Source organism: Ambystoma mexicanum, chromosome 14, assembly GCF_040938575.1.
Source record: "Ambystoma mexicanum isolate Mex_15411 chromosome 14, UKY_AmexF1_1, whole genome shotgun sequence".
Lineage (NCBI taxonomy): Eukaryota > Metazoa > Chordata > Amphibia > Caudata > Ambystomatidae > Ambystoma > Ambystoma mexicanum.
In genome coordinates this window covers 139,702,615-139,727,590 of record NC_090940.1, presented here as the reverse complement: position 1 = coordinate 139,727,590, position 24,976 = coordinate 139,702,615, and the positions used below count along the sequence as shown (strand labels likewise).

Genomic DNA, 24,976 nt, shown 5'->3' with positions numbered 1-24,976 from the left:
GTATACACCACCTCTCACAGTAAAGTATCATGGTGGAAGGTTCCAGTCATTAAGGCATTCATGGAGGGAGTGAAAAGGCTGCACCCTCCTATATAAAACCCACCGCCAGGCTGGGACCTAAATGGGACCCCCTTTGAACCTATGCACAAGTCAAGCCTTAAACACCTTATGTATAAAACTGCTTTCTTGGTTGCTATCACTTCTATAAGGAGATTCAGTGAATGTCAAGCACTGTCAGTGCAAGACCCTTTCTTTGTTATCCACAAAGGTAAATTGGTATTAAGAACGCACCCTAGGTTTTCACCTAAGTTAATTTCAAAATTCGATGTAAACCAATCCATCGAGCTACGGGCCTTCTTTCAGACCCCAACAAGCTCAGCTGAGAAGAAACTCCATACACTAGATGTAAGGAGGGCCATCCTTTACTATGTAAACAAGAACAGGCCGCTCAGAAAAACAGTAGCACCAGGCAGAGAAGGAAACCACATTTCAAAAATGACATCTCCAGATGGATAGTCAGATGCATACAGCTCTGCTACTCTTTATCAAGCAAAACACTGCCTTTCACACCAAGAGCTCACTCCACAAGGGCGACAGGAGTTGCTCTGGCTTTTATCGCAAACGTCCCGCTGGCGCCAATTTCAAAGCAGCTACATGGAGCTCAGTACATACTTTCACTCAGCACTAGTGCATTGACACACTCTAAAGCAAATTCTCAGGGGGGACAAGCGGTTCTAAAACATCTATTTGCCACTGTACCTTCTCATAATTACCACTTTCTCCAAACACTGCTCGCTAATCTATTGATTCCACAAGCCTCAGAAAGGATACAGTACTCACTGTAATTGTATTTCTGATGCTTGTATCTGCTTAGATTCACATTCGCCCACCGTTCCTCCCCTTGGAGTGGAAGGTGGATAGATGTTCTTTTTCTTTTCTGTGCTTTATCTGATACATAGGGCCTCATTACGACCCAGGCGGTAAGTTACCGCCTGGGCCGTGACTTTACCACCATGGCGTAAACTACGTTTACGCCATGGTGGTTGGCGGACTTACCGCACCATTCCGAGGTTGGCGGGGCGGTAAGTCCCCAATCCCCATTTACCCTTCCCCATTCCCATTTTTGCCCCATAGGGCATAATGGGAGTGGGGAAGGCGTTAATTACGCACCGTAAATTACGGTGGCGTAATTAACTCCATGGTCCCTTAGCGCCATGGATTTTAACACCTGCTAAAAGCAGGTGTTAAATCCGCCATGGCGCTAAGGGACCTCGTACTCGGGCGGTAAGGGTCGGCGCTGTTTACGCCGGCGTAAACCCCTTACCGCCTGAGTCGTAATGAGGCCCATAATCTGCTTTACTACACCTGTAGTCACGCTACACTTCATGCAACATCATGTCAGAAACAAAACAATCTGAGGGACCTTGACGCGTGAAGGACCATGGGTACAGTGGACGTCACACTAGGGATGGTATTACTGGCCCGCCCTGTCGACGTCCCTTTTCGAGTTTCGGAAACAACAACTGTAATACTCTGCAGCTTCCACTAGATGTCGACCTATGCATAGCATGTGAATCTAAGCAGCTACAAGCATCAGAAATACGATTACGGTGAGTAATGTATCCCATATATACAGTGAAAGTAGGAAAGCCCATTTGAGCCAAGTACACACAACGCCACCTAGTAGCCATCGCTGGAAGTTTACCTTCAGATCTGACCACAACAGCAAGGCATTGTGGGTATGCAAATGAACTCAAATGCAAACCTTTTTCTCCAGGAAATTGTCTTTGTCTGAGGGCAGTGCTATTTTATACATAGCTAAATCAACCTAAGACAGACATTTTGCAAGGTTCATCAGGACAACTATGTACCTGGTTTCACCCTTCTTAGCGATCATCATTGCAGTATAATCTCTTCGACAAAGACAATTTCCGGGAGGAAAAGGTTTGCATTTGAATTAATTTGCATGAAAGTCATGGTGGGTTTAAAAAGGTTTGGAAAAAAAAAACCTTTCACCTGAAATGTGAAGTACGAAAGTCCATTTGAGAACTGGAGGGGAACTTCCAGCGATGGCTACTAGGTGGCATTGTAGAATGTCTAACTTGGCTCAAATGGACTTTCCTACTATATATATAAATGTAACATGATTTTTTTAAAAGAAGAGAAGTAGATAACTCGATTCCCAGTATCAAGGGGACGGAAGGGTATGCTCTAAAAAGACTCCAAGTAGGGGTGTTATGGATTTCCGAGGCAAGACCAACAAGAACAGTGCGTATCAAGCTCCAAGACTGAGCAAAAATGAGATCAGATTAATTTACTAAAGGTAGGAAGGCGTACACAAATTAAAGAAGTGGACATGTGTACGGGGTTATAATATGTTAGTATAAAGCTTTTGTTGTGTTTAAACAAGTAGATATGAAACGATAGTAAAAAATCAAGGTGATTATTATGGTTTTTTAATCAAGATATTGACGTCAATCAGGAGTGTAAAAATCAAAGGAAATAAAGAGATTCTTAAAATAACGATAAAACGACGAGATAATAAAAATTGAGAGAAAGTTTAAACAAAGGAACAAAAAGAACATTGTTGTGTAGAGTTTTAAAAAGCAGATAACATTTTGATTTTTGGATAATTAAGCAGCGATTGAGAGTGCCTGCTCAAATTGAACACTGTGGTATATTTGATAACATAAAGAGAAGAATAAAAAAATAGGGTAAGTATAGACAGTCGAAATCGACTTGTCACCATGGGGGACACTCCTCTTCTACACTTATGCCAGACATTACCAAGATACACAGCTAAGATAAGGAAATATCATTCAGAATGTGCCTGAGGCACGACTAATAAGACACTCATGCTGTGGCCTCAGGAGGGTTCCTTGTCAAAAACAGTATTGCGACATATGACCACATATTTGCATGCTACATATAAGGGAAAGAAGTTACAGAAAAGGTTGGCTGTTTAGTGCTTTGGAAGATCTACCAGAGTGAGAAATAAGATCCAGCAGAGAAGGAGTGGATGCTTAATCAGCATAAAGGGGAGAATTAAACGCCTTTCGCTCACCCTTCCCTTCCTGAAAACGAGAGCGTAGACACAGAGAAGGGATTTTATCCTTGAAAGGAATTGAAAGCAATGGCTGGGTATGTTAATCCGGCATACAAGCCCCCTGCTTATAACAGTGAGGACAATGTGGAAGAGAGTAAAAACAGAGAACGCAAATATATCTCGACACACGATGAGAGGAAGGATAGGCAAGATAGACAGATAGAGAGGAAGAAGCAAAGAAGCAGAAAGAAAGGAAGGACAAAGCTAAGGGAATAACAATAGTACAGAATAAATGGCTGGGAGGACAGCTATTACTCGAGCTGGATGATGAAGCGTTGGAAGGTGCTGACGTGGAGCTTTTCTGCGCCCCCTTGCGACGGAAACATTTCTGAAGAGCATGCACTTGGAGATAAATATGAAAGATGAGTGAGGAGTCTGTGAGAGGAGCATCCATCAAAAGGAACATTACCAAGAGGTAATTTGTTCTTCTCGGTGCTATTGTACCCTCCTCCCGCTACTTTCCTCCGTCCAACTCCACCAAACTTCTCTCCTGGTCCTTCCTCCTCTGGCTCTGTGATATCTCTTCTCTACCTACACCCTCCAATGTTAATTTTTCCTACTCTCTCCTGCTACTCCATCACTCCACTTTAGTACTACTCTTCCCTCTCTGATCCACTGCTGCTCTTGCCCTCACCAGAACCACTTTCCCCTCCTCACTCCACTCCACTCTCTATCCAAACACCCTGCTTTCACTCAGTCAACTTCCACTCACCCTCTGCTCTTTCTCGAAGACTCACTCACACACATTACATGCATATTCGTAAAACAGTACCACTTGCTCTCGCTAACCAGTACTTCATCTTCTCTGCACATCGCTATCACTCTTCAGTTCACTGTCCTTCCTCCTGCTGGTCCCTTGGTCTGCCACCTCGTCTTCCTCTAACCTTACCCAAAAAAACCACACCTTTGTGCGCCCAATTTATCCTCCCCCTGCCCCCCTCTTCCTCCCATTGGTCTTTTTTTCCCTGCCAATCTCGCTATGCCTTCCCCACCTGTGTTACAAATGCCAGAATACATAAAAATGGGGCTAAGCCTCTGCCCCTTTCACCATGCACGTCCGCCATGCAATGATAATGGCGGCCCGTGTTGGAAAGTGTTCCGGCTCGTGTTAGTGGGCCGCGGCACGGCAATTACACAGTAAGTATTGAAATCTCTGTGATTTACTTGTCAGGAAACGGGTCCGTATGCTGATTTATCCGAGTCCAGGTCTGGGAGCTACGTGGCAGCTGCTGGATCACGGCATGCACTGGTGGCAGCTTGTGGTGTGGTGGTGTATTTGCAGCCGCACCAGCTTTCTGCTGCTCCGCTTCGTGGCTCTCCCTCTTCCCACTCGTCGAAGAAATCTGGTAACTGATTTAGTCGGTCTGAAGGCTCTGGTGGGCTGTTACGTTGCGGGCAGTCATCCCATACATCTGCTGTAGTTTGTTGCCTACAATGAAAGGAAGAAATTGCCCAGCATTTTGTTAGTTACGGGGTGATCCACAGTAGTACTGCAGGGAAACATGGAGGCACTTGGGATGGGTACAAGAACTGGGACTCTCCCAATTGCCACCTTCCCCATCTGGTGCAGGAATGGCTTTTGCTTCCACTCTGGTAGGCCTCGAACCCCAGACTGATAGGTGTCCCCATCTCTTCTTGACAAAGTCCGTTTACTGACCTTGTCACTGCCTTTTCTCATTTTGTTTTCTTTTTATTACTTGTAATATTCAGATTCTTTGGGGAGAATATTTGAATTCTCTTATTATTGAAAGCCTTGCCTAATTTATTTGTTGAAATTCTGCAACACCTTTAAATAAATCGAGCACGCAGGACATTACATGTTACAAACTACAGCTGGAAATGTTCAATAAATAAAATGTAAGCTAAACATGGTTCTCATAATACTTGTTTCAGAACAAAAGGCCATATGTTGCCAAGCCCATTGTACTTGGGTTAGGGTTCCACTTAGTACATGTTCTGTCATTGAGCTAATTCATCCAATTTGGACATTGTATTCTAGCTTTCAAAAAGTTCACAATTAAATGACAAAAATGGTGTTGATTTGGTGTTTCTCTCACATTGTTAGTATTCTTGTATATCAAAATGAATTGTTGATACACAAATCGTTGATGGAATTTTATTTCTCTTCCTCTTTTTTTCTTTCTTTTTGTGCTTACACAGGCAGCATGAAGAAACGCCTTTTGATGCCCAACAGGGGTAAGACTGCTAGGCTGCTCTCAGCATTTGATATAGTTAATTGTTTGCTAGTTTAATCGACGTGTTTATTTGTCTTGGCTAGTAGTGCGTGTTTTGTGTTTTTGGCTGAATACGATTAGGGAAGAGTTTAACTGGTTCACATGGGGGCACGCAGGGTAGGGAAGGGTGAGAAGTTGATATCGGTTAGCCCTATAGGCCACCTAAATAGGCATACTAAAACGGTGCATGCTGCAGATCAAACTGCATGCATATTGTTCAGTTATTTATTTATCCATACCCTCCTATCTGATGATCATGTATTTCCAATAACATAAACCCTCCTATTTTAAAAGCAAATTTCAAAAGAAATATTGCAGCATCTCCTGAAATTAATGATTATCAGACTTAAGTAGGGTACCCCATCGGGTTGAACACTACAGAAACTGCTATTTAAATTATTCAGTTATTTCATTTCTTTGTAACCCGGCATGCCGCAAAGCAGACTTTGTTAAAAAGCAAGAAAGTAATACGAGCTGTGTTGTAGAAAAATTAGCCAATATTGGGAACTTAGTCTTATTATCAACAGTGGCCTTAAGCCCCCATTTCTGTCTGTTCAACCAGAAATGGTCTTCCAAACACCCATCAATAAATTGCATATATTTTTTTTTAATTACATTTGATCAAAACTTAACGAGAAATGTGGCTGGGAAGTGGGGGAAGGTTTTTAGTTATCATGTGTACTTACAAATTCTGGATTACATGCAACCAAGTTTAATCAGCCGCATCAATCAATGCACATTAAAGCCAAGCCATTATACAGCAAGATGCTTGAATGCAGTGATGCCATTTTCCTTCAAGTAAAGACTGCAAATGTTATCCAAAAATAACCTCTCTAGGTCAATATACTTGATTAACGTTTAACTTATCGAAACGGAGCATTGTGTTGCTTGCAAATTCTGTTTAACCATACTGCATATGGCCCACCTGTGCGTGTTCTGGTTGGGCAAAGCTGCCTTTTCCTTCAATGTTTCTAGCAGCATATGCTGTCACCGGGATCTGAGATATCCTCGTCAGAGAATGTTGTTTCCGATTCTCCACCCTCCCCTAGCTCCTCACCTTCTTCTTTCCTTGCCGTACCCTTCTCTCCTTTTCTTCTTGGTTGCTCCTTTTTTTTGTGTAGAGAAGGACGGCCACGGAAGGAAGCCACCGTGCTACCCGAAAAGGGTGCCCGGGGCCCCCCTCCGGGAACGCCAAAAAAGGGGAAAAAGCCCTAAGGCACAAAAAACCCCTGAGCGACCCCTGAGATACTCAGGATATGAGTAATGGTAGTCTTGAGACTGGGCCGGGCAGAAGAGATGGTCAGCGGTGATATTCTGAAGGAGCTCCGGAGGAAGGCAGTCCATGCGGTAAAGGGTGATCACTGGGGGAAACCCAGTTCAAGGAAAGGGAACCAGGAGAAGTCGGCAGTCCAATAGCAGGCCAGGATCCGGTACACAGGGAAGCAACAGAAGAAGGTGTCCAAGCGGTAGAGTAGACAATACGAAATAAACAGGCCGGGGTCTGGTAATTCAGCAGGAAGATCAGAGGAAGCAGAGGAGACGGGTACAGGAAGACAGAACGGAGGAAAGGTAAGGAGCACAGAGTGAAGGAAAGATGGGACGGGGGTGGGCTAGAAGGCTGGAAGGAGAGCAAGGGGGATGAGAGGAGCGAAAAAAAAACAAGGGGGAAAAAACTCAGGGCAATAAGGAGCAGGCAAGCAAGAGAGGAGGAACGGGACCCGATAGGGATCGGGTACCGACAGAGTAAATATACAAGCGTGAAGGCTACGAAAAGCACAGAGCTGACAGCACTCTCGGAAAACGAAACCGGAAGCGTTGCAACGCTTCCGCGATCCGGAAGCGGGAGGCTTTAAGCTTCCGAGTCGCGTCAGCGCGCAAACACTAGAACGGTGCTGAAGGAGAATGTGACGGGTGAGCGGAACGTTCGACGGGCTAGTATCTGCGCCACCAGCGGCTCCACAGGCTCCACCCACCTCGCGGCATGACATATGCAGAAAAAATGTCATTTTGTTCTTGATTAAGCATTGCAGACCACTTTCAATTGAGGCACGCCTATGATCTATATGATATGGCATTTATAATGCGCCTGTACACAAGTGGTTCTAGGCGCAACAAGACGAGGAGGGGAAACAAAGGGAGAACTGTTAGGGATAATTCTCTCTTTAGGATGAATTTCCTAACCTAGTGAGTCCCCCAGCAGCTTTGCTGGATTTCTGGAGTTTGTTTTTTTCTCCTGCCAAGAGTGAGACTCTTTTTCTCCCACTCTTGGACATGATTTATGGTGTTCCTTTGACTGTTAATGTGTTTTATGGGCTATGGGGTCCTTTACTCCATAGGGTCTCATGTGTTTTTACTATGTGTGTTACACAGCACCCTCCGTGCAGTAACACAGGGGTGTCATAGTGACACCCCACTATAGACTCCATACCCTGGGACTGACTACTGTCTCCCAGGGCATGTAAAGTCACCATTGGCTTTACTAGTCCCAAATTATTAACAGAAACCAGTACAAACCGTCATATTGTGGACGTACTGGTCAGGGCAATTTGATTGCCCCGGGGTCTGTTAGTCGAGGGGGCACGTCTCCGTCCCCCCTGATCGAGTTTTGGCTGGTGGCAGTGGAAACTACTTTTTATATTCGACCGCGAATATTTACCTATGGGATTTTCCCATTGTTCGAGGCTACCAACTTTAATTATTTAATTCTCATAGCCTCGAACATACGGCCGGTTTATTTAATTAATATTAATTCGCTGGTTGGTATTTTTTGCCAGGGCTCGATTCTAAAATGGCATTTGTGTTCTCTTCTGTGACTCCAACCCAAGTCGAGCCCTTTGTTCCACTTTTTGGCGGGCTTCTCCACAGAAGCCTCCAAAAGTGGTGCCACTCTGTCTGGGTACCACAGGGGGTGTGGGAGGGGGTTTAGGCACCCTGGACTGAGTTACCTTGGTAACTCAAGTCACACTCTTGTGTGATTGGTCCAAGTGGTGAGCCGGCCGGCTCACCACTTAGCATGTTTTATTGACAGCTAGGCTGAGTGAATGGGGGTATGCTGCATAAAAGCAGGGCTTGGGGGACTGGAACTTCAGAAGTTGCCACAGGACCTGAGAATCCGATGAGGGAGAAGCTGAGCCGACCTGCCACGACGACACCACCGGTGGAGCCCTGCGGAACCGACTCACCACTTCCCGACGACAGAGAAGATCTCCCGGCTGTGGAGGCTTCTTCCCCTGACTGGTGGGCACAACCAGTTTGCCTTCTTTCTTCTCACCCCAGATCGGTTTGTGGTCGAACTGCCTGTGCCAAGCACCCCGGCGGCCGGATAGCCACTTACCACTGAACCGCGCATCAACGGACCGCTCCTTGTACCTGAGAAACTCCGCGGCTGGTTTCTTCCCTGGCAGTGCAACGGACTCCTGTCTTCCTCCCCGACGAGATCCTCTCTTCCACCGGACAAAGCATCGACTTACATCCGCTGCCAGGAACAACTGCCCCCGCTGGAGTATTCTCACCACTTTAAGGTACTGTGTCCGCCAGGCCTCCCTTTCTAAAGATTGCTACAAGGTAATAATAACCCCTTAACCTTCTGGACTGGGCTGGCCACCTTGACCCCCTAACTGGTCCCTTTCTTTGGTCCAACTCCTTTTTGAACTGTTACAAGACTTTTGTGCAATGCAACCGTGTGACCTTGGACACATTTCGTTTTGATCCTCTTAAATCGGATCCGGCCTACTGACTCTAAATTCACGGTGTTACTTTGCCTTCCTCTCTTGTTGTGTTCGTGAAAAAGTGTTGGGATCTGTTTCAATTTATTCTCTCTCCCTTTTTAAAACGAATTATTAGAGTGCCATCTACGATGAGCGCTCACCGCTGTCTGAAAATAAGTGGGGCTCTACTTAAGACTGGTCTAATATTCTTTTCAGTGAGTGTATATCTTTTAGTGACCGTGTTTTTGAATTGCTTACTATTAGTGCCTGTGTGTTTTTCTAGATGTGGTTTTAAATAAATAATTATGTCTTTTACACCAAGCCCTGGTCAGTGTTTACTTGTTCTATTGTGTTCTCTTGACCTATTGTGAATACTCTGTATACTGCGTAACTCTTCATGAGGGAAGTCTGACTGCTCAGCCACAGCTACCAAGTGAATCTTTGTGGTAGAGACTGCTACCAAGTGGGTTTACTGCCAAACACCTGTTGTCCTAAATCTTTTGCAGTGGTCCCAGAGGGAACTGCACAGGTTTCCGCCTAACACTGGTGTACAGCGGTGGGATTTGTATTGAGTATACACTTAAGAGTGCTTGTTGAACACTTTAGGACAGGTAACCACAGAGCTTAGCACTAAAAAGCTGATTTTCTAACTGTCTGCTATGGAGAGTTATACCCTAGAATCATTGTCTGCCAAAATTGCTGATTGCTTAAAAGCATTGTGTAGACATAAGAATCTCTCTGAGAAGGGCAAGAAAATGGAACTTGTAGAAAGATTGTTAGAAAACCAAAGTCTGGGTGGTACAGAGGAATCTACCCCCCCAGCAAATGTAGACAACAGTGATGGTATTGATCTGAATCAAAGTCTTGATAATGAGTCAGAAGAGGAAAGTGAACCTAATGAAGTTAGCCACTCTGAGCCTCTGTCTGGCTTACCTACTGTACCTACTGGGCTTATACCAGGTCCTACATGTAACCCTGCTTATTTTGAACTTGAAAAAATGAAGGTTGAATTAGAGTACAAACGTTTTATTGCTCAATCTGAAAGAAACCAAGTGCTAGAGTTCAGAAGAATGAATGCCCAGGCTGAGCAGAAGCAAGCTGAGTTAAGACTCAGAGAAATAGAGCTTAATCATGAACTAGAAATGAAAAAGTTGTCTGTGGAAAATGCTTCTCTCTCCTCTGGTTCTTCTAGGAGTTCCAGTCCCAAAAGACCCTGGATGCCTAAGGAATTAGTGGGTATGTATGAACCTAAGTTGGATGTGTTGGATTGGTTAAAAATGTTTGAGTATAATCATGGGCTCCAGGACATCACAGGGAATGAGTTACTTCCCTGGTTGTTCTCTGGGCTTCCCCCTGTTGCAACTGATGTGGTAATGGAGTTGGGGGAGGTGGATAAGAAGGATTCTCCAGCATTGTATCTTTCATGGATTCACATGCTTAGAATATTCCCCGTCTTCAGGCTGGGAATCCTCGGTAAATTATATAGACCTTTTCCATAGGAAAATTTCGACACTTGTGTGTCCTATCTACGTCGTTTTGGGTCGCGCACGCCTGCGCCACTAAGACGTAGAGGTATAAGTAGCCCCGCCCCGCGGCTCCCTCAGATTTCAACCGTCTTCCAAAGTAGTGGGATTACCTCGAGTATCTACTATTTTATTAGGTTGTGCGTTCTTCTTCTTCGACTGTTTCTTTTCGAAGAATGTCTGGAAAGGCGTTATTTCGTCCGTGTGCTACATGCGGTCTTAAGAAAGTATATGAAGGAGACGGGCATATGGACTGTATTTACTGCCTTCACCCTCATCATATGGCGGACACGTCTGAGATCTGTCAAGGCTTCTCGCAAAAGACCCTAAAAGACCGCAACAGATGCCTGGTTACTTGGCTCAATGACGGAGCGGGTGCGTACCCGGCATCGGAGGTAGTCTCTACAGCCTCGAGATCTAAGTCTCCTGTCCCCCCTCGTCGATCAGGGTCGGCGGAGCCTCTGGCGGAGAAATTGCGCTCATCTGAAAAACGCCCCTCGGAGAAACATCCTGCGAAGTCCTCCTCTTCACATAAGGCTTCGTCTTCTTCCTCCTCATCTAAAAAGGAAAGAAAAGACTCATCAAAATCCTCCTCAGGAGACCGTCATAAGTCTACCTCGAGTCGAGAGTCCTCTTCCCACAAGTCGAGGTCAAAAACGGCAGGAACACCTCAAGGCCCTGCTCCACAGACTTCGACGACGATCCGGTCGTCGACGCCTGCTTTGTCTTCAGCGACGGCTCTTCCAACGGCTATTTCGTCAGGTCAAACAGCGCCTATGGAAAAGATGTCATCGTCGACGGTGGCCCCGTCGGTGGGATGGCAACCGGAGGTATTTGACCCGATCCTGCCTGAGGCCTTGCTGCAACCAGAAGCGGCTTTCTCCATCTCGTCGGCGGAGGATGACCGTGATCCGGTCGCACATTCAACCAATCTGGGATTACAACCAACTGGTTCGGGGTCGCTCTTTAGTGGAAGTGCCATTCCAGTTACCTTTTCCTTACTGAATCCCCAGGCAGTTCTGTCCCTGGAGGTGTTGAACACATTATAGAAGCTGTTGGAGCGGTTGGACACTCGGTTACCTCAGCTTGTCCCGACAGTGTTACAGGCCTCGCCAGTCGTCGATGAGCCAGGCCCGGCTCCTCGCCCTCCATCCAGAATTCCTACCGCGTACCCGGTTGAGGAAGATCGTTCTCGTCCACAGGAAGAAGAACTGTCAGAGTTGGAACGTGAAGGGTCGGGTTCAGACATCTCGTTATCCCCCTCAAGGGACCCTACATGGGACTCTGAAGCGGAGATGGAAACTCAGAAGAGTCCGGCGCAGCCATCACCACCTGATGATGTGGGTGCTTTCCATGCCATGATGGGTAAGGCATGTGCGGAGTTTGGCCTAGTCCCAGAAGAAGAGAAAAAAGATTTTCTGTTCGATCATATGGGCAAGAGAAGAAAGGCGATATTTGCTATCCCCATTTTAGACCATGTCTGGCAGGAGGGACTAAAAACCACGCGTCACCCTTTTTCAGAGCCGTCAGTAAAAGGTCGACTGGAAAAGAAATTCAAGGCTCTGGAATCGACTCCAAAGTGCTTGACGTCTCAACCTTTGCCGGAATCAGTGGTATCCACCGCAGCGGCCAGAAAGGCAAGGTCGCAACACAAATTCACGACCCCGCCAGACAACGAAGCCAGGAGACAAGATGCTTTTGGGAAGAAAGTGCTATCGATTGGAGCGATTACAGTTAAAGCAGCCAACTCCCTGGCTATTATGGCCAGGTATGATAGGGAGATGTGGCATCGACTAGCTCCTATCTTGGACCATCTGCCGGAGGAACACAGGAAGTCTGCCATGCTGCTCGTACGTGAGGGAGAAGAGGCCTGCAATCATTCCATTAACATTGCTGTTGACCTGGCGGAATCAGGCTTTAAGCAAATCAACAATGGCTTAGTGTTACGAGGGCAAGCCTGGCTTAAGTGCACGACGTTCAGACCAGAGGTACCATATAAGGTAATGGATATGCCGTGCGAAGGAGAACACCTGTTTGGGGAGAAAAAGTGGATGAAGCCTTGAAGGGCATGAAAGAAGATTTTGACACGGCTGGTTCCCTTGGAGCCCTCCAAAGTGGTAGGAATTTTCGTTCCTTTCATCCCTTCAGAGGAGCATCAGGTAACTCCCGGTTTGGATCATCTAGAGACCGAGGTTTCAGCAGGCCCTCCTACTCTTCCCAAGGCTACAGACGCGCAGCCGAAGCTACTCAAAAAGGCAGAGATTACCAAACCTCCAGACGACGAGGCGCCTACTCCTCATCGACGAAGGATAAACAGCCCAAAAGCTAGCAATGACAACTTACAGAGCGTCCTAGGGGGCAGAGTGTCTCGTCACGTCGACGAGTGGGCGTGCATAACAACAGACCAATGGGTTTTGGACACAATACATCTGGGCCATTCTCTACAGTTCAAGGGCAAGCCACCACGCATTCCACCGGTGTTCTCGACGCAGCCCCACCTTCAAATACTAATGCAAGAGGTGACGCTTATGCTGCAGAAAGGGGCTATAGAACTGGTCCCGGTGGCAGAAAGAGGACAGGGACTGTACTCCCGTTACTTTGTCGTCAAGAAACCCAATGGAAAATGGCATCCCATTCTAGATCTACGAGCTCTCAACAAACTGCTCAAGAATCTAAAATTCAAGATGCTTACACTCCAAGAAGTGATCCGTTCGATACAACTGGGAAATTATTTGTCGTTGCTAGACCTTCAGGACGCATACTTCCATATCCCGATGCGTCGACGACACAAAAGATTTCTACGGTTCGTCGTCGGACGAACCCACTATCAGTTCAAGGTCCTCCCAATCGGACTAAAATCGTCTCCCAGGACGTTCATGAAATGTCTGGCTCCAGTAGCAGCCTGGTTAAGGAAAGAAGGTCATCATGTGTACCCTTATCTGGACGATTGGCTAGTGAGGGGATTGTCTCCGGAAAAGGGCACAGGAAAGTCTGAATGCCACCATGTGCCTCCTACAACGTTTGGGCTTCGCAATAAACTTCGAAAAGTCCTCCTTATTGCCATCAAGGACCTTGGTCTTTCTGGGGGCGGAGTTCCAGACGTAGTCGGGACTGGTAAAGCCATCCGTCGAAAGGGTTCTGAAACTGCAGCAAAAAGCATAGGATTGGAAAGTCAACACCAGAGTGTCAGTGCAAAGGTACACGTCCATACTGGGGACCATGTCGCCCTGCATACCCTTAATCAACAATTGTCATCTCTTCATGAGACCGATTCAGGAATTGTTGGTGGATCGATGGGCACAGAGTCAAGGGCGTTGGTCGGACAAATTGACCATCAACAGCAAACTCGTGCAGGCGCTTCAATGGTGGAGAGTTTCCATAAATCTGAGAAAGGGAATGCCCTTGCTGGAACCAGTGTTCCAGATGACAGTGGTGACGGATGCTTCCCTAACTGGATGGGGAGCTCATCTGGATTCCCTACAGGTTCAGGGGCGTTGGTCATCGGAGGAGTCCGGCCTTCATATCAATGTATGGAATTAAGGGCAGTGCGTTGGGCCCTGAAATCCTTTCTTCCACGGATAAAGGGATCAGTTGTACGGATTATGACAGACAACACAACAACAATGTTTTATCTAAGGAAACGGGGAGGAACTCGCTCCAGAACTCTGTCGACCGAAGCCCAGGAGATCTGGCATTGGGCCCTTCAGCAGAAGATATATCTATTGGCGTTCCACTTGCCAGGAGTCAAAACCGTGCAAGCAGACTCTCTCAGCAACGAGATGAATCGACTACATGAATGGGAACTGAACAACCAACAACTACACAGTGTCTTCGAGAAATTGGGTCATCCGGCCCTCGATCGCTTTGCAACGCGAGACAACAAGAAATGCCCACAATACGCGAGCAGGTGGCCACAGCAAGGCTCACTAGGGGAAGCGTTCTCTTTCCCGTGGACGGACAAGTTTCTGTATGCCTTTCCCCCGTTTCTGCTCATACGTCGGACGCTGCAATGGATCCACAGATATCCATGTCGGGTGATCCTGGTGGCCCCGTACTGGGTCAGACAAGTGTGGTTCTCCGATCTACTCCATCTTTCAGCGGCAGAACCAATGAGGTTCCAGAAAATCCTGAACCTTCTGTCTCAGGAGAAAGGGGTTGTTTGGCATCACGACCCCGACAGCCTCAGTCTGACAGCCTTGCTCCTGATTTCTCCGAGTTTGGTACGTTAGAGATTCCAGCGGACTGTCATCGCATTTTGCAAGCGGCGAGGGCGCCGTCCACGAACGCTTCATATTCATACAAATGGAAGAGATTCTGCATATGGTGCGCAAGTCAACCAGGTTTGGTCCCGCTTGATATCACACCGGAACAGCTTCTACCATACTTGCTACTCCTAGCTCAAAAAGGCTTGTCTGTTTCATCCATAAAAGTGCATCTGGCTGCCATTTCGAGATTTACTCGGAAGAGACATTCAACTCCGTTATTTAGTGACCGGCTGAGGATTGTTCCGAACCTTTCCTCCTGCGAAAAAGTTTCCTCCAAGCTGGAGTCTTAACCTGGTTCTGGCAGGGCTGATGAAGCCTCCTTTTGAGCCGATGTCATTGTCGTCATTGAAATTTTTGTCGTGGAAATTGGCTTTTCTGGTGGCTATTACTTCGGCTCAACGACTGTCAGAAATACAAGCTTTAGTGATCGATCCACCGTACCTGAGATTTTTCAGTAATAAAGTTGTGTTGGCTACTAATCCTCATTTCATTTCTAAAGTACCTACCATGTTCCATAAGCACTCTTCTATAGTGCTGCCGACGTTTTTTCCAACACCTTCGTCGGTTGCGGAGAAGAATCTCCGACTCTCCATACATTGGACGTGAAAAGAGCTTTAAAATTTTACCTCCATCGCACTCAAAGCTTCAGAGACACGAGACAGCTATTTGTGGCTTATGGCCCTTTGGCTAAAGGTAAACCGATCTCGAAACAAAGACTAGCCCGATGGGTGTCGTCAACTATTTCCTTTTGTCACTCAAAAGCCGGAAAACCGCTGGAGAAGCGTCCAAGGGCCCATTCGACGAGATCCACTTCTTCGCCGACGGCATTGTGGTCCGGAATTCCGCTGGGAGACATCTGTCAGGCGGCTTCCTGGTCGGTACCACACACGTTTACCCGGCATTATTGCCTCGAACAGCAACATGCTGAGGATACACAGATGGGTCGTGCAGTCCTACGGCACCTGTTTCAATAAGGTAAGCCCCAATTAAGGGGTCACATCCTTCGGCTAATGTACTTTGAAGTGTGATGTTTTCACTGTTAACATACTATAAGGTGATGTTTTGCCATGATAAATATGCATTATGCTTAGGGTGATATTGGTTTGTATACACACCTCCATCTATGGGGGATACTGCTGTACAATCTATTCTAAGCATGTGAATCCATGAAAGATCCAATGCTGGAGAAGGGAATAGTTTCTTACCTGTAACTCCATTTCTCCAGCATTGGTATCTTTCATGGATTCACATGCGCCCGCCGGCCTCCCCTGGCATGCAAACCAGATGTCCCCCCATACTACTTTGGGGGTCGAAATCTGAGGGAGCCGCGGGGGCGGGGCTACTTATACCTCTACGTCCTAGTGGTGCAGGCGTGCGCAGCCCAAAACGACGTAGATAGGACACAAAAGTGTCAAAATTTTCCTATGGAAAAGGTCTATATAATTTACAGAGGATTCCCAGCCTGACGACGGGGAATATTATAAGCATGTGAATCCATGAAAGATACCAATGCTGGAGAAATGGAGTTACAGGTAAGAAACTATTCCCTTATGAATGTGTGAAACTAGCTTTGATAGCTAGATTTGGGAAGACCCATTCCCAGTACCTTAAGAGGTTTAGGACCCTCAAAAAGCATGATGGTACCCCTTGGGCTAACTGGGTGAGTGAAAGTTTGAAAAACATAGAGGGATGGATTAAGGGTTACAGAGTTAACACTCATGAAGGAATGAATAATCTTGTAATGTTGGAGTCAATTTATGATGCCTGCTCTCCTGAGCTCAGACAGCACTTGGCTGATTCAAAGGAATTAGATTCCAGGAAGTTAGCTAAGGCTGCTGACTTGTGGGTTGCCAACAGGGCCACTCACAAGGATTTTGGGGCTACTCAGAAAAAGGATAAGGGAAAACAGCCAAAGAAGGACTCCAACGAGAATTCTAATAATTCCAATTCCAAAGAGGGCCCCAAACAGAACCAAAAGGGTAAGCCACCAGGGAAGGCAAATCAGGCTAGTATGCCTCCTGGTGCCAAACCAGAAGGAGGTCAGAACAAGCCACCATTCCAGAAAGCATTTGGTAAATGCTTTGTTTGTGGCTCTACTGACCATGTGAAAGGAGATCCCAGATGTAAGGGTAAACCTTCAGGGGTCCAGCTTGTCTCCTTAGCCTTCGCTCCAGAGGAGGAAGTACAAATGGCAAGTGGAAACTTTCTATTACTGGCTGATGAACCCATTGGAGTCTCAGCCAGTGTTTCTTTAGTAGTGTCTCTGGGTTTGTGGGAACAACAGAACTTAGATGTATATAATTCTATCCCAGATAATACTAAAGAGTATTATAAGGACAGCGTCCAGGTGAATAGTCCGGAGACTCCTGCCATTAGAGACACTGGGGCCAGCATAACTGTGGTGGACAAATTGTTTTTTCAGGCTGAGGATGCTGCTAAGGCACCCAAACGCCTCACCAAGTTAGCTGGAGGGCCTGTGCAGATGCTTCCCCAATTACCAGTTCTCATCCAGTGTAATGGCATGACTGTGAAGATACCTGTCAGCATAGAAAGTGAGGTGCCAGGAAGGGTTCTGCTGAGTAATGACTTGAAAACTCTTGGAGTAGTGTCACATTCCCCCAGACCTCCTAGTAAAAGGTTACAGGAGCTCACCAGACCTGCAAGGGAGAGAACCATGAGAGGTACTCCCAAGGAGATGATGAAGAAAGAGATCACTCCTGCTCCACTGGAGATGTCAGCTGCTGTCTCTAAGCAACAAGAAGCAAAGGGGAAACCTAAGACTTCTAACAAGAAACCAGCAGTCAGCACTCCAGTGCAGCCAACAAGGACTTCCCCTAGGTTGTCCAAAGTTACACCAGTAACTCCCCCTCCAGCTGAGGTTGAGAGGGAGATACAACCCTGTGTGGTTGAACTAGACTCTGAAGAAGAGCTAGTAGAAGGCCAGGAACTCATTGGAGATCTGGATCCTGTTGGCCATCCTGAGCTGCAGTCTTTACTGGCAGAAGGTGGACCCAACAGGGCCGACTTCAGTAAGGGACAGAGAGAATGTCCAACTCTGGAAGGTCTTCACCACTAGGCAGATGCTCAGGCTCAAGAGCAAGAGCCTGGGAAATATAGGTTACACTGGGAAGATGGCCTCTTCTACAGTGAACCAACCGAGGCTGCACCTGGGGACAACAAACGACTTGTAGTACCCCAAGAGAACAGACCACAGTTCTTGCAGTTAGCCCATGAGATTCCTTTGGCTGGTCACTTGAGTTTCAAGAAGACTAAGGAAAGGCTCTCACTCTACTTTTATTGGACAAAAATGGGGGCTGAAGTAGATAAATACTGCAGGAGCTGCCACACCTGCCAGACTTCTGGTAAGGTTGGCTCCAAGAATGTGGCACCTATAGTGCCTCTCCCAGTTGTGGGAGTCCCATTTGAGAGAGTAGGGATTGACATTGTTGGTCCCCTTGATCCTCCAACCTCCTCAGGCAACATGTTTATACTTGTTGTAGTAGACCATGCTACTAGGTACCCTGAGGCAATTCCTATGAGGACTGTTACAGCTCCGGCTGTGGCTAAGGCCCTCCTTGGTATTTTTACCAGGGTTGGGTTTCCTAAGGAAGTAATCTCTGACAGGGGTCAAATTTTATGTCCCACTACATGAAAGCCATGTGGAAAACCTGCGGAGTTACTTACAAGTTCTCAACCGCATACCACCCTCAGACAAATAGGATGGTTGAAAGGTTCAACAGAACCATGAAGAGCATGATAGGTGCTTTAGAGGACCCCCTTAAAAGGAAGTGGGACCTTCTACTGCCATGCCTTCTCTTTGCTTATAGAGAAGTCCTTCAGGAGGGAGTAGGTTATTCTCCCTTCAAACTTCTTTATGGTCATCCGGTCAGAGGCTTATTGGCCCTGATCAAGGAGGGGTTGGAGAGTGCTCCTTCCCCCAAGCCAGTCAGAGTGACTGACTACCTGATAGGTCTCCGTAGGAGAATGTCACAAATGATGGCAGAAGCAAGTGATAACTTGAAAGTTGGACAAGCATTGGTCAAGCACTGGCATGACCAAAAGGCTAACATGGTCGAGTTTACTCAGGACCAGCTAGTTCTCGTTATGATTCCAACAAGGCAGAGGGCCTTGCAAGACAAATGGATGGGACCCTTCAAAGTTGTGGGTAAACTTGGAGAGGTCAACTATCTGGTGGACTTGGGCAACCCCAAGGAGGCTCCAACAGTCTTCCACACCCACAGACTGTTAGGCAGAAACCTGTGCAGTTCCCTTGGGGAACACTGCAAAAGATTTAAGACTACAGGTATAGCAGTAAACCCACTTGGTAGCAGTCTGTACCACCCAGATTTACCTGGTAGCTGTGGCTGAGCAGTCAGACTTCCCTCAAGAAGAGTTAGGCAGTATGCAAAGTATACACAATATGTACTCAGACACAATAGCACAAGCAAACACTGACCAGAGCTTGGTTTCAAAAGTATATAGTTATTTATTTATAAAACACACATAAGTTAAAAACACTCTAGCAAAGTATAGTAAAAACACTTCAAACACAGTTATGATGAAAGCAGTTTCAACCCTTACTCCTATCTAGACAATTCTAAGTTAACACCACATAGTTAAAACAGAGGTGAGCGCTTAACGTTAGCTGACACTCTAGTAGGTTAAGAAAAGGGTAAAAAGAAACAGAAATGGGTTAAACACACCACTCTAAGATCCAGAACACTTGCAATAGGCTCAAAGAAGCATAAAGTCACAGGTGAGCAAAAGTCACTAGGCAGGGCCCACTCTTAGAGTAGCCGGAGCGAAAATGTGCCCAAGATCACACTGTTATTTAGGGATTCAAAGTCTTGCAAAGAGTTAGAAAGAGTGTAGAGTGGCTTAGAAAGTTTAGCCAGGGTGTCCCAGGCACTCCCAGGTTCGAAAGCCGGGGGCTAAATCTACCCCGTACAGTCGGTAGCAAGGGAAGCCAGGCGGAACACGGTACCTTAAGCGGAAAGGATCCTCCAGCGGTGGCAGTTGTTCCAGGCAGTGGCAGCAGGGCTCGACGTCGGTCAGGGGAGAAGAAGTTCTCGCTGAAGAGCAGAAGAAGAGGGTCGTTGCACTGCCCGGGAAGAAACCAGCCGCGGAGTCCTCCGGTTGAAGGGTTGTACCGACTTTCGTGGTTGGGGTAAAAAGTGGTGGGGTTCCGGTTGCCGGGGTGCTTGGCACTGGCAAGGCGGCCACGAGTTACCTCGAGAAGCGGAAAGAAGGCGAAAACTGGTTGTCCCCACCAGTCAAGGGAAGGAGCCACTCTGTTAAGAGTTCACCTCGGTCGTCGGGAAAAGTGGTGAGACGGTCCAGCAGGGCTCCACCGGGTGGTGTCGTCGAAGCAGGTCGGCTCAGCTCTTCCCTCGTCGGATTCTTGGTCCTGTGGCGACTTCTGAAGTTCCAGTCCCCAAAGCCCTGCTTTTATGCAGCAAACCCCCATTCACCCAGCCTAGCTGTCACTCAAACATGCTAAGTGGTGAGCCGGGCGGCTCACCACTTGGGCCAATCAGGACGGAGTGCGACTTGAGTTACCAAGGTAACTCAGTCCAGGGTGCCTAAATCCCCCTCCACCCCTCCTAAGTACCCCAGACAGAGTGGCACCACTTTGGAGGGCTTCTGTGGAGAAGCCCGCCAAAAGTGGAACAAAGGGCTCCACTTTGGGTCAGAGTTACAGAGGCGAACACCAACGCCATTTTAGAATCAAGTTTTGGCAAAAAGTCCCAACCGGAGTTATAAAAATAAATATATAAACCGGCGGTATGTTTAAGGCTACCGTAAATAAATAATTAAATGTGTTAGCCTAAAACAATGGGAAATCCCATAGGAAAATATTCGCGGTCGAATATAAAAAGTAGTTTCCACTGCCACCAGCCAAAACTCGATCAGGGGGGACGGAGACGTGCCCCCTCGACTAACAGACCCTGGGGCAATCGAATTGCCCCAGCCAGTACGTCCACAATATGATGGTTTGTACTGGTTCTGTTCAGGATTCAAGACTAGCAAAGTCTTTGGTGACTTTACATGCCCTGGGAGACAGTAGTCAGTCCCAGGGTATGGAGTCTATGTTGGGGAGTCCCTAGGACACCCCTGGGTCACGGCACAGAGGGTGCTGGGTAACCCATATCACAAAAATACATGAGGCCCTATGGAGTAAAAGACCCCATAGCCCATTCAACACAAGGTTTAACCAAGAAAACACACTTCAACATGTCCAAGAGTGAGGGTAAAAGAGTCTCACTCTTGGCAGGAGAAAAAAATAAAACCCAGAAATCCAGCAAAGCTGCTGGGGGACTCACTAGGTAGGGAAATTCAGCCTAAACAGAGAATTCTCCCTAACACAGACTAAAAGTGTATGTCTCCAGACCTGATGTAGGAGCTTTGCTTCTAGCATCATCAGAGGAAGAAGAAGAGAGTGAAGCTCTTCCTGATCTCCGCAGAGGCTTACCTTTAGATGAAAAGATTGAAGGAGTAAATCTCTCTTCAAATCTGACACCTGAGCAACAGGAAGAGTGCAAGTCTATGTTAAATCAGTTTGCCTCCCTGTTCTCACTTTCACCAGGCTTGACCTCTTGGGGACAGCATGACATACTCACTGGTGACTGTCTGCCAGTCAAAAGCAGAGGATATCGAATGTCAGAAAATGTAAGAACCCACATCAAAGGTGAGGTCAACAAGATGCTTGATCTCGGGGTAATAGAACCCTCTACTAGTCCATGGTCTAGCCCAGTTGTGTTAGTACCAAAGGCAGGATCTAAAGAACTTAGATTATGTGTGGATTACAGAGGTCTTAATGCAGTCACTAAGACTGATGCCCACCCTTTGTGAAGGACAGATGAGTTGGTGGATAGACTTGGTACAGCCAAGTTCCTCAGCACATTTGACTTGACGTCAGGCTATTGGCAAATAGCCCTGACAGACCATGCCAAAGAGAAACCTGCATTTTCTACCCCAATTGGCTTATACCAGTTTAAGGTTATGCCTTTTGGATTGAAAAATGCACCTGCTACATTTCAAAGGATGGTAAACCAGGTTCTGAATGGGATAGAGGACTTCTGCATGGCATACTTGGATGACATAGCAGTGTTCAGCAATTCCTGGGAAGAACATGTGGACCACCTGAGATATGTTTTGCGGGCTCTTGGAAAGGCCAATCTGACCATCAAGGCAAGTAAATGCCAGATTGGACAGAGTAAAGTGGTCTACCTTGGACATGAGGTAGGAGGTGGAGAAATAAGGCATTTGCCCAGTAAGATTGAAGCTGTGCAAAATTGGACAACACCTACTACTCAGACCCAGGTGAGAGCCTTCTTAGGTCTCACTGGGTATTACAGGAATTTCATTGAGAACTATGGGTCCATAGCTTCTCCACTGAATGTCATCTCCTCTCCTAAATTCCCTAAAAAGGTTAGGTGGAATGAGGAATGCAATCAGGCCTTTGAAACCCTGAAAAAGGCTCTTTGCCAAGCCCCAGTACTCAGAGCTCCTGACTACCACCAAACTTTCATTGTGCAAACAGATGCTTCAAATGTAGGAATAGGTGCAGTCCTCAGTCAACTGGATGGGAAGGGTAGGGAGCACCCCATTTGCTTCATCAGTAGGAAACTGTAGGATCCTGAAACAAGGTGGGCAACCATTGAACGAGAGTGTTTTGCTATTGTGTGGGCTCTGAAGAAGTTTAGGTCGTACTTGTATGGTTCTACTTTTGTCATTCAGACTGACCACCAACCCTTGAGATGGTTAATGCAAATGAAAGGGGAAAACCCAAAACTATTGAGATGGTCAATCTGCCTGCAAGGGTTTGATTTCACCATTGAGCACAGGTCAGGGTGTCACCACCAAAATGCTGATGGCCTCTCTAGGATGTATGTCATCGACTAGAGGTATGAGATTCATCCAGGAGTGGATTAAATCCTCCTGTCCCTTAGTCTGGGGGGGTGGGGGTGAGTGTTGGGGAGAATTCTCCCTTTAGGCTGAATTTCCTAACCTAGTGAGTCCCCCAGCAGCCTTGCTGGATTTCTGGAGTTTGTTTTTTTCTCCTGCTAAGAGTGAGACTCTTTTTCTCCCACTCTTGGACATGGTTTATGGTGTTCCTTTGACTGTTAATGTGTTTTATGGGCTCTGGGGTCCATTACTCCATAGGGTCTCATGTGTTTTTACTATGTGTGTTACACAGCACCCTCCATGCAGTAACACAGGGGTGTCATAGTGACACCCCACCATAGACTCCATACCCTGGGACTGACTACTGTCTCCCAGGGCATGTAAAGTCACCATTGGCTTTACTAGTCCCAAATTATTAACAGAAACCAGTACAAACCATCATATTGTGGACATACTGGTCGGGGCAATTCTATTGCCCCGGGGTCTGTTAGTCGAGGGGGCACGTCTCCGTCCCCCCCCGATCGAGTTTTGGCTGGTGGCAGTGGAAACTACTTTTTATATTCGACCGCAAATATTTCCCTATGGGATTTTCCCATTGTTCGAGGCTACCAACTTTAATTATTTAATTCTCATAGCCTCGAACATACCGCCGGTTTATTTAATTGATATTAATTCGCCGGTTGGTAATTTTTGCCAGGACTCTATTCTAAAATGGCGTTTGTGTTCTCTTCTGTGACTCCAACCCAAGTCGAGCCCTTTGTTCCACTTTTTGGCGGGCTTCTCCACTGAAGCCTCCAAAAGTGGTGCCACTCTGCCTGGGTACCACAGGGGGTGCGGGAGGGGGTTTAGGCACCCTCGACTGAGTTACCTTGGTAACTCAAGTGGCACTCTTGTGTGATTGGCCCAAGTGGTGAGCCGGCCGGCTCACCACTTAGCATGTTTGATTGACAGCTAGGCTGAGTGAATGGGGGTATGCTGCATAAAAGCAGGGCTTGGGGGACTGGAACTTCAGAAGTCGCCACAGGACCTGAGAATCCGACGCGGGAGAAGCTGAGCCGACCTGCCACGACGACACTACCGGTGGAGCCCTGCGGAACCGACTCCCCACTTTCCGACGACAGAGAAGATCTCCCGGCTGGAGAGGCTTCTTCCCCTGACTGGTGGGCACAACCAGTTTGCCTTCTTTCTTCGCACCCCAGATCGGTTTGTGGTCGAACTGCCCGTGCCAAGCACCCCGGCGGCCGGCTAGCCACTTGCCACTGAACCGCGAATCAACGGACCGCTCCTTGTACCTGAGAAACTCTGCGGCTGGTTTCTTCCCTGGCAGTGCAACGGACTCCTGTCTTCCTCCCCGAGGAGATCCTCTCTTCCCCCGGACGAAGCACTGACTTGCATCCGCTGCCAGGAACAACTGCCCCCGCTGGAGTATTCTCACCACTTTAAGGTACCGTGTCCGCCAGGCCTCCCTTTCTAAAGATTGCTACCAGGTAATAATAACCCCTTAACCTTCTGGACTGGGCTGGCCACCTTGACCCCCTAACTGGTCCCTTTCTTTGGTCCAACTCCTTTTTGAACCGTTACAAGACTTTTGTGCACTGCAACTGTGTGACCTTGAACACATTTCGTTTTGATCCTCTTAAAGCGGATCCGGCCTACTGACTCTGAATTCACTGTGTTACTTTGCCTTCCTCTCTTGTTGTGTTCGTGAAAAAGTGTTGGGATCTGTTTCAATTTATTCTCTGCTTTTCTCTCCCTTTTTAAAACGAATTATTAGAGTGCCATCTACGTTGAGCGCTCACCGCTGTCTGAAAATAAGTGGGGCTTTACTTAAGACTTGTCTAATATTCTTTTAAGGGAGTGTATATCTTTTAGTGACCGTGTTTTTGAATTGCTTACTATTAGTGCCTGTGTGTTTTTCTAGATGTGGTTTTAAATAAATAATTATATGTCTTTTACACCAAGCCCTGGTCAGTGTTTTCTTGTTCTATTTTGTTCTCTTTACCTATTGTGAATACTCTGTATACTGCCTAACTCTTCTTGAGGGACGTCTGACTGCTCAGCCACAGCTACCAAGTGAATCTGTCTGGTATAGACTGCTACCAAGTGGGTTTACTGCCAACCATCTGTAGTCCTAAATCTTATGCAGTGGCCCCAGAGGGAACTGCACAGGTTTCCACCTAACGAGGACAAAACAATGATCTTACTAGGCGGGCCTTGTCATTCAGATCGAGCA

General features: G+C 47.0%; 1 protein-coding gene across 3 annotated transcripts in view; it reads left to right on the top strand.

Moving 5' to 3' along the window:
- MTA1 (metastasis associated 1) overlaps positions 1-24,976 on the top strand; it is a 1,118,686-nt gene that overhangs the window by 887,391 nt on the left and 206,319 nt on the right. For all 3 annotated transcript variants that reach the window (XM_069638739.1, XM_069638738.1, XM_069638741.1), the window contains one exon: positions 5,267-5,302. In XM_069638739.1, coding sequence (XP_069494840.1) covers positions 5,267-5,302 — 36 coding nt within the window. The remainder of the gene's footprint in view (positions 1-5,266; positions 5,303-24,976) is intronic.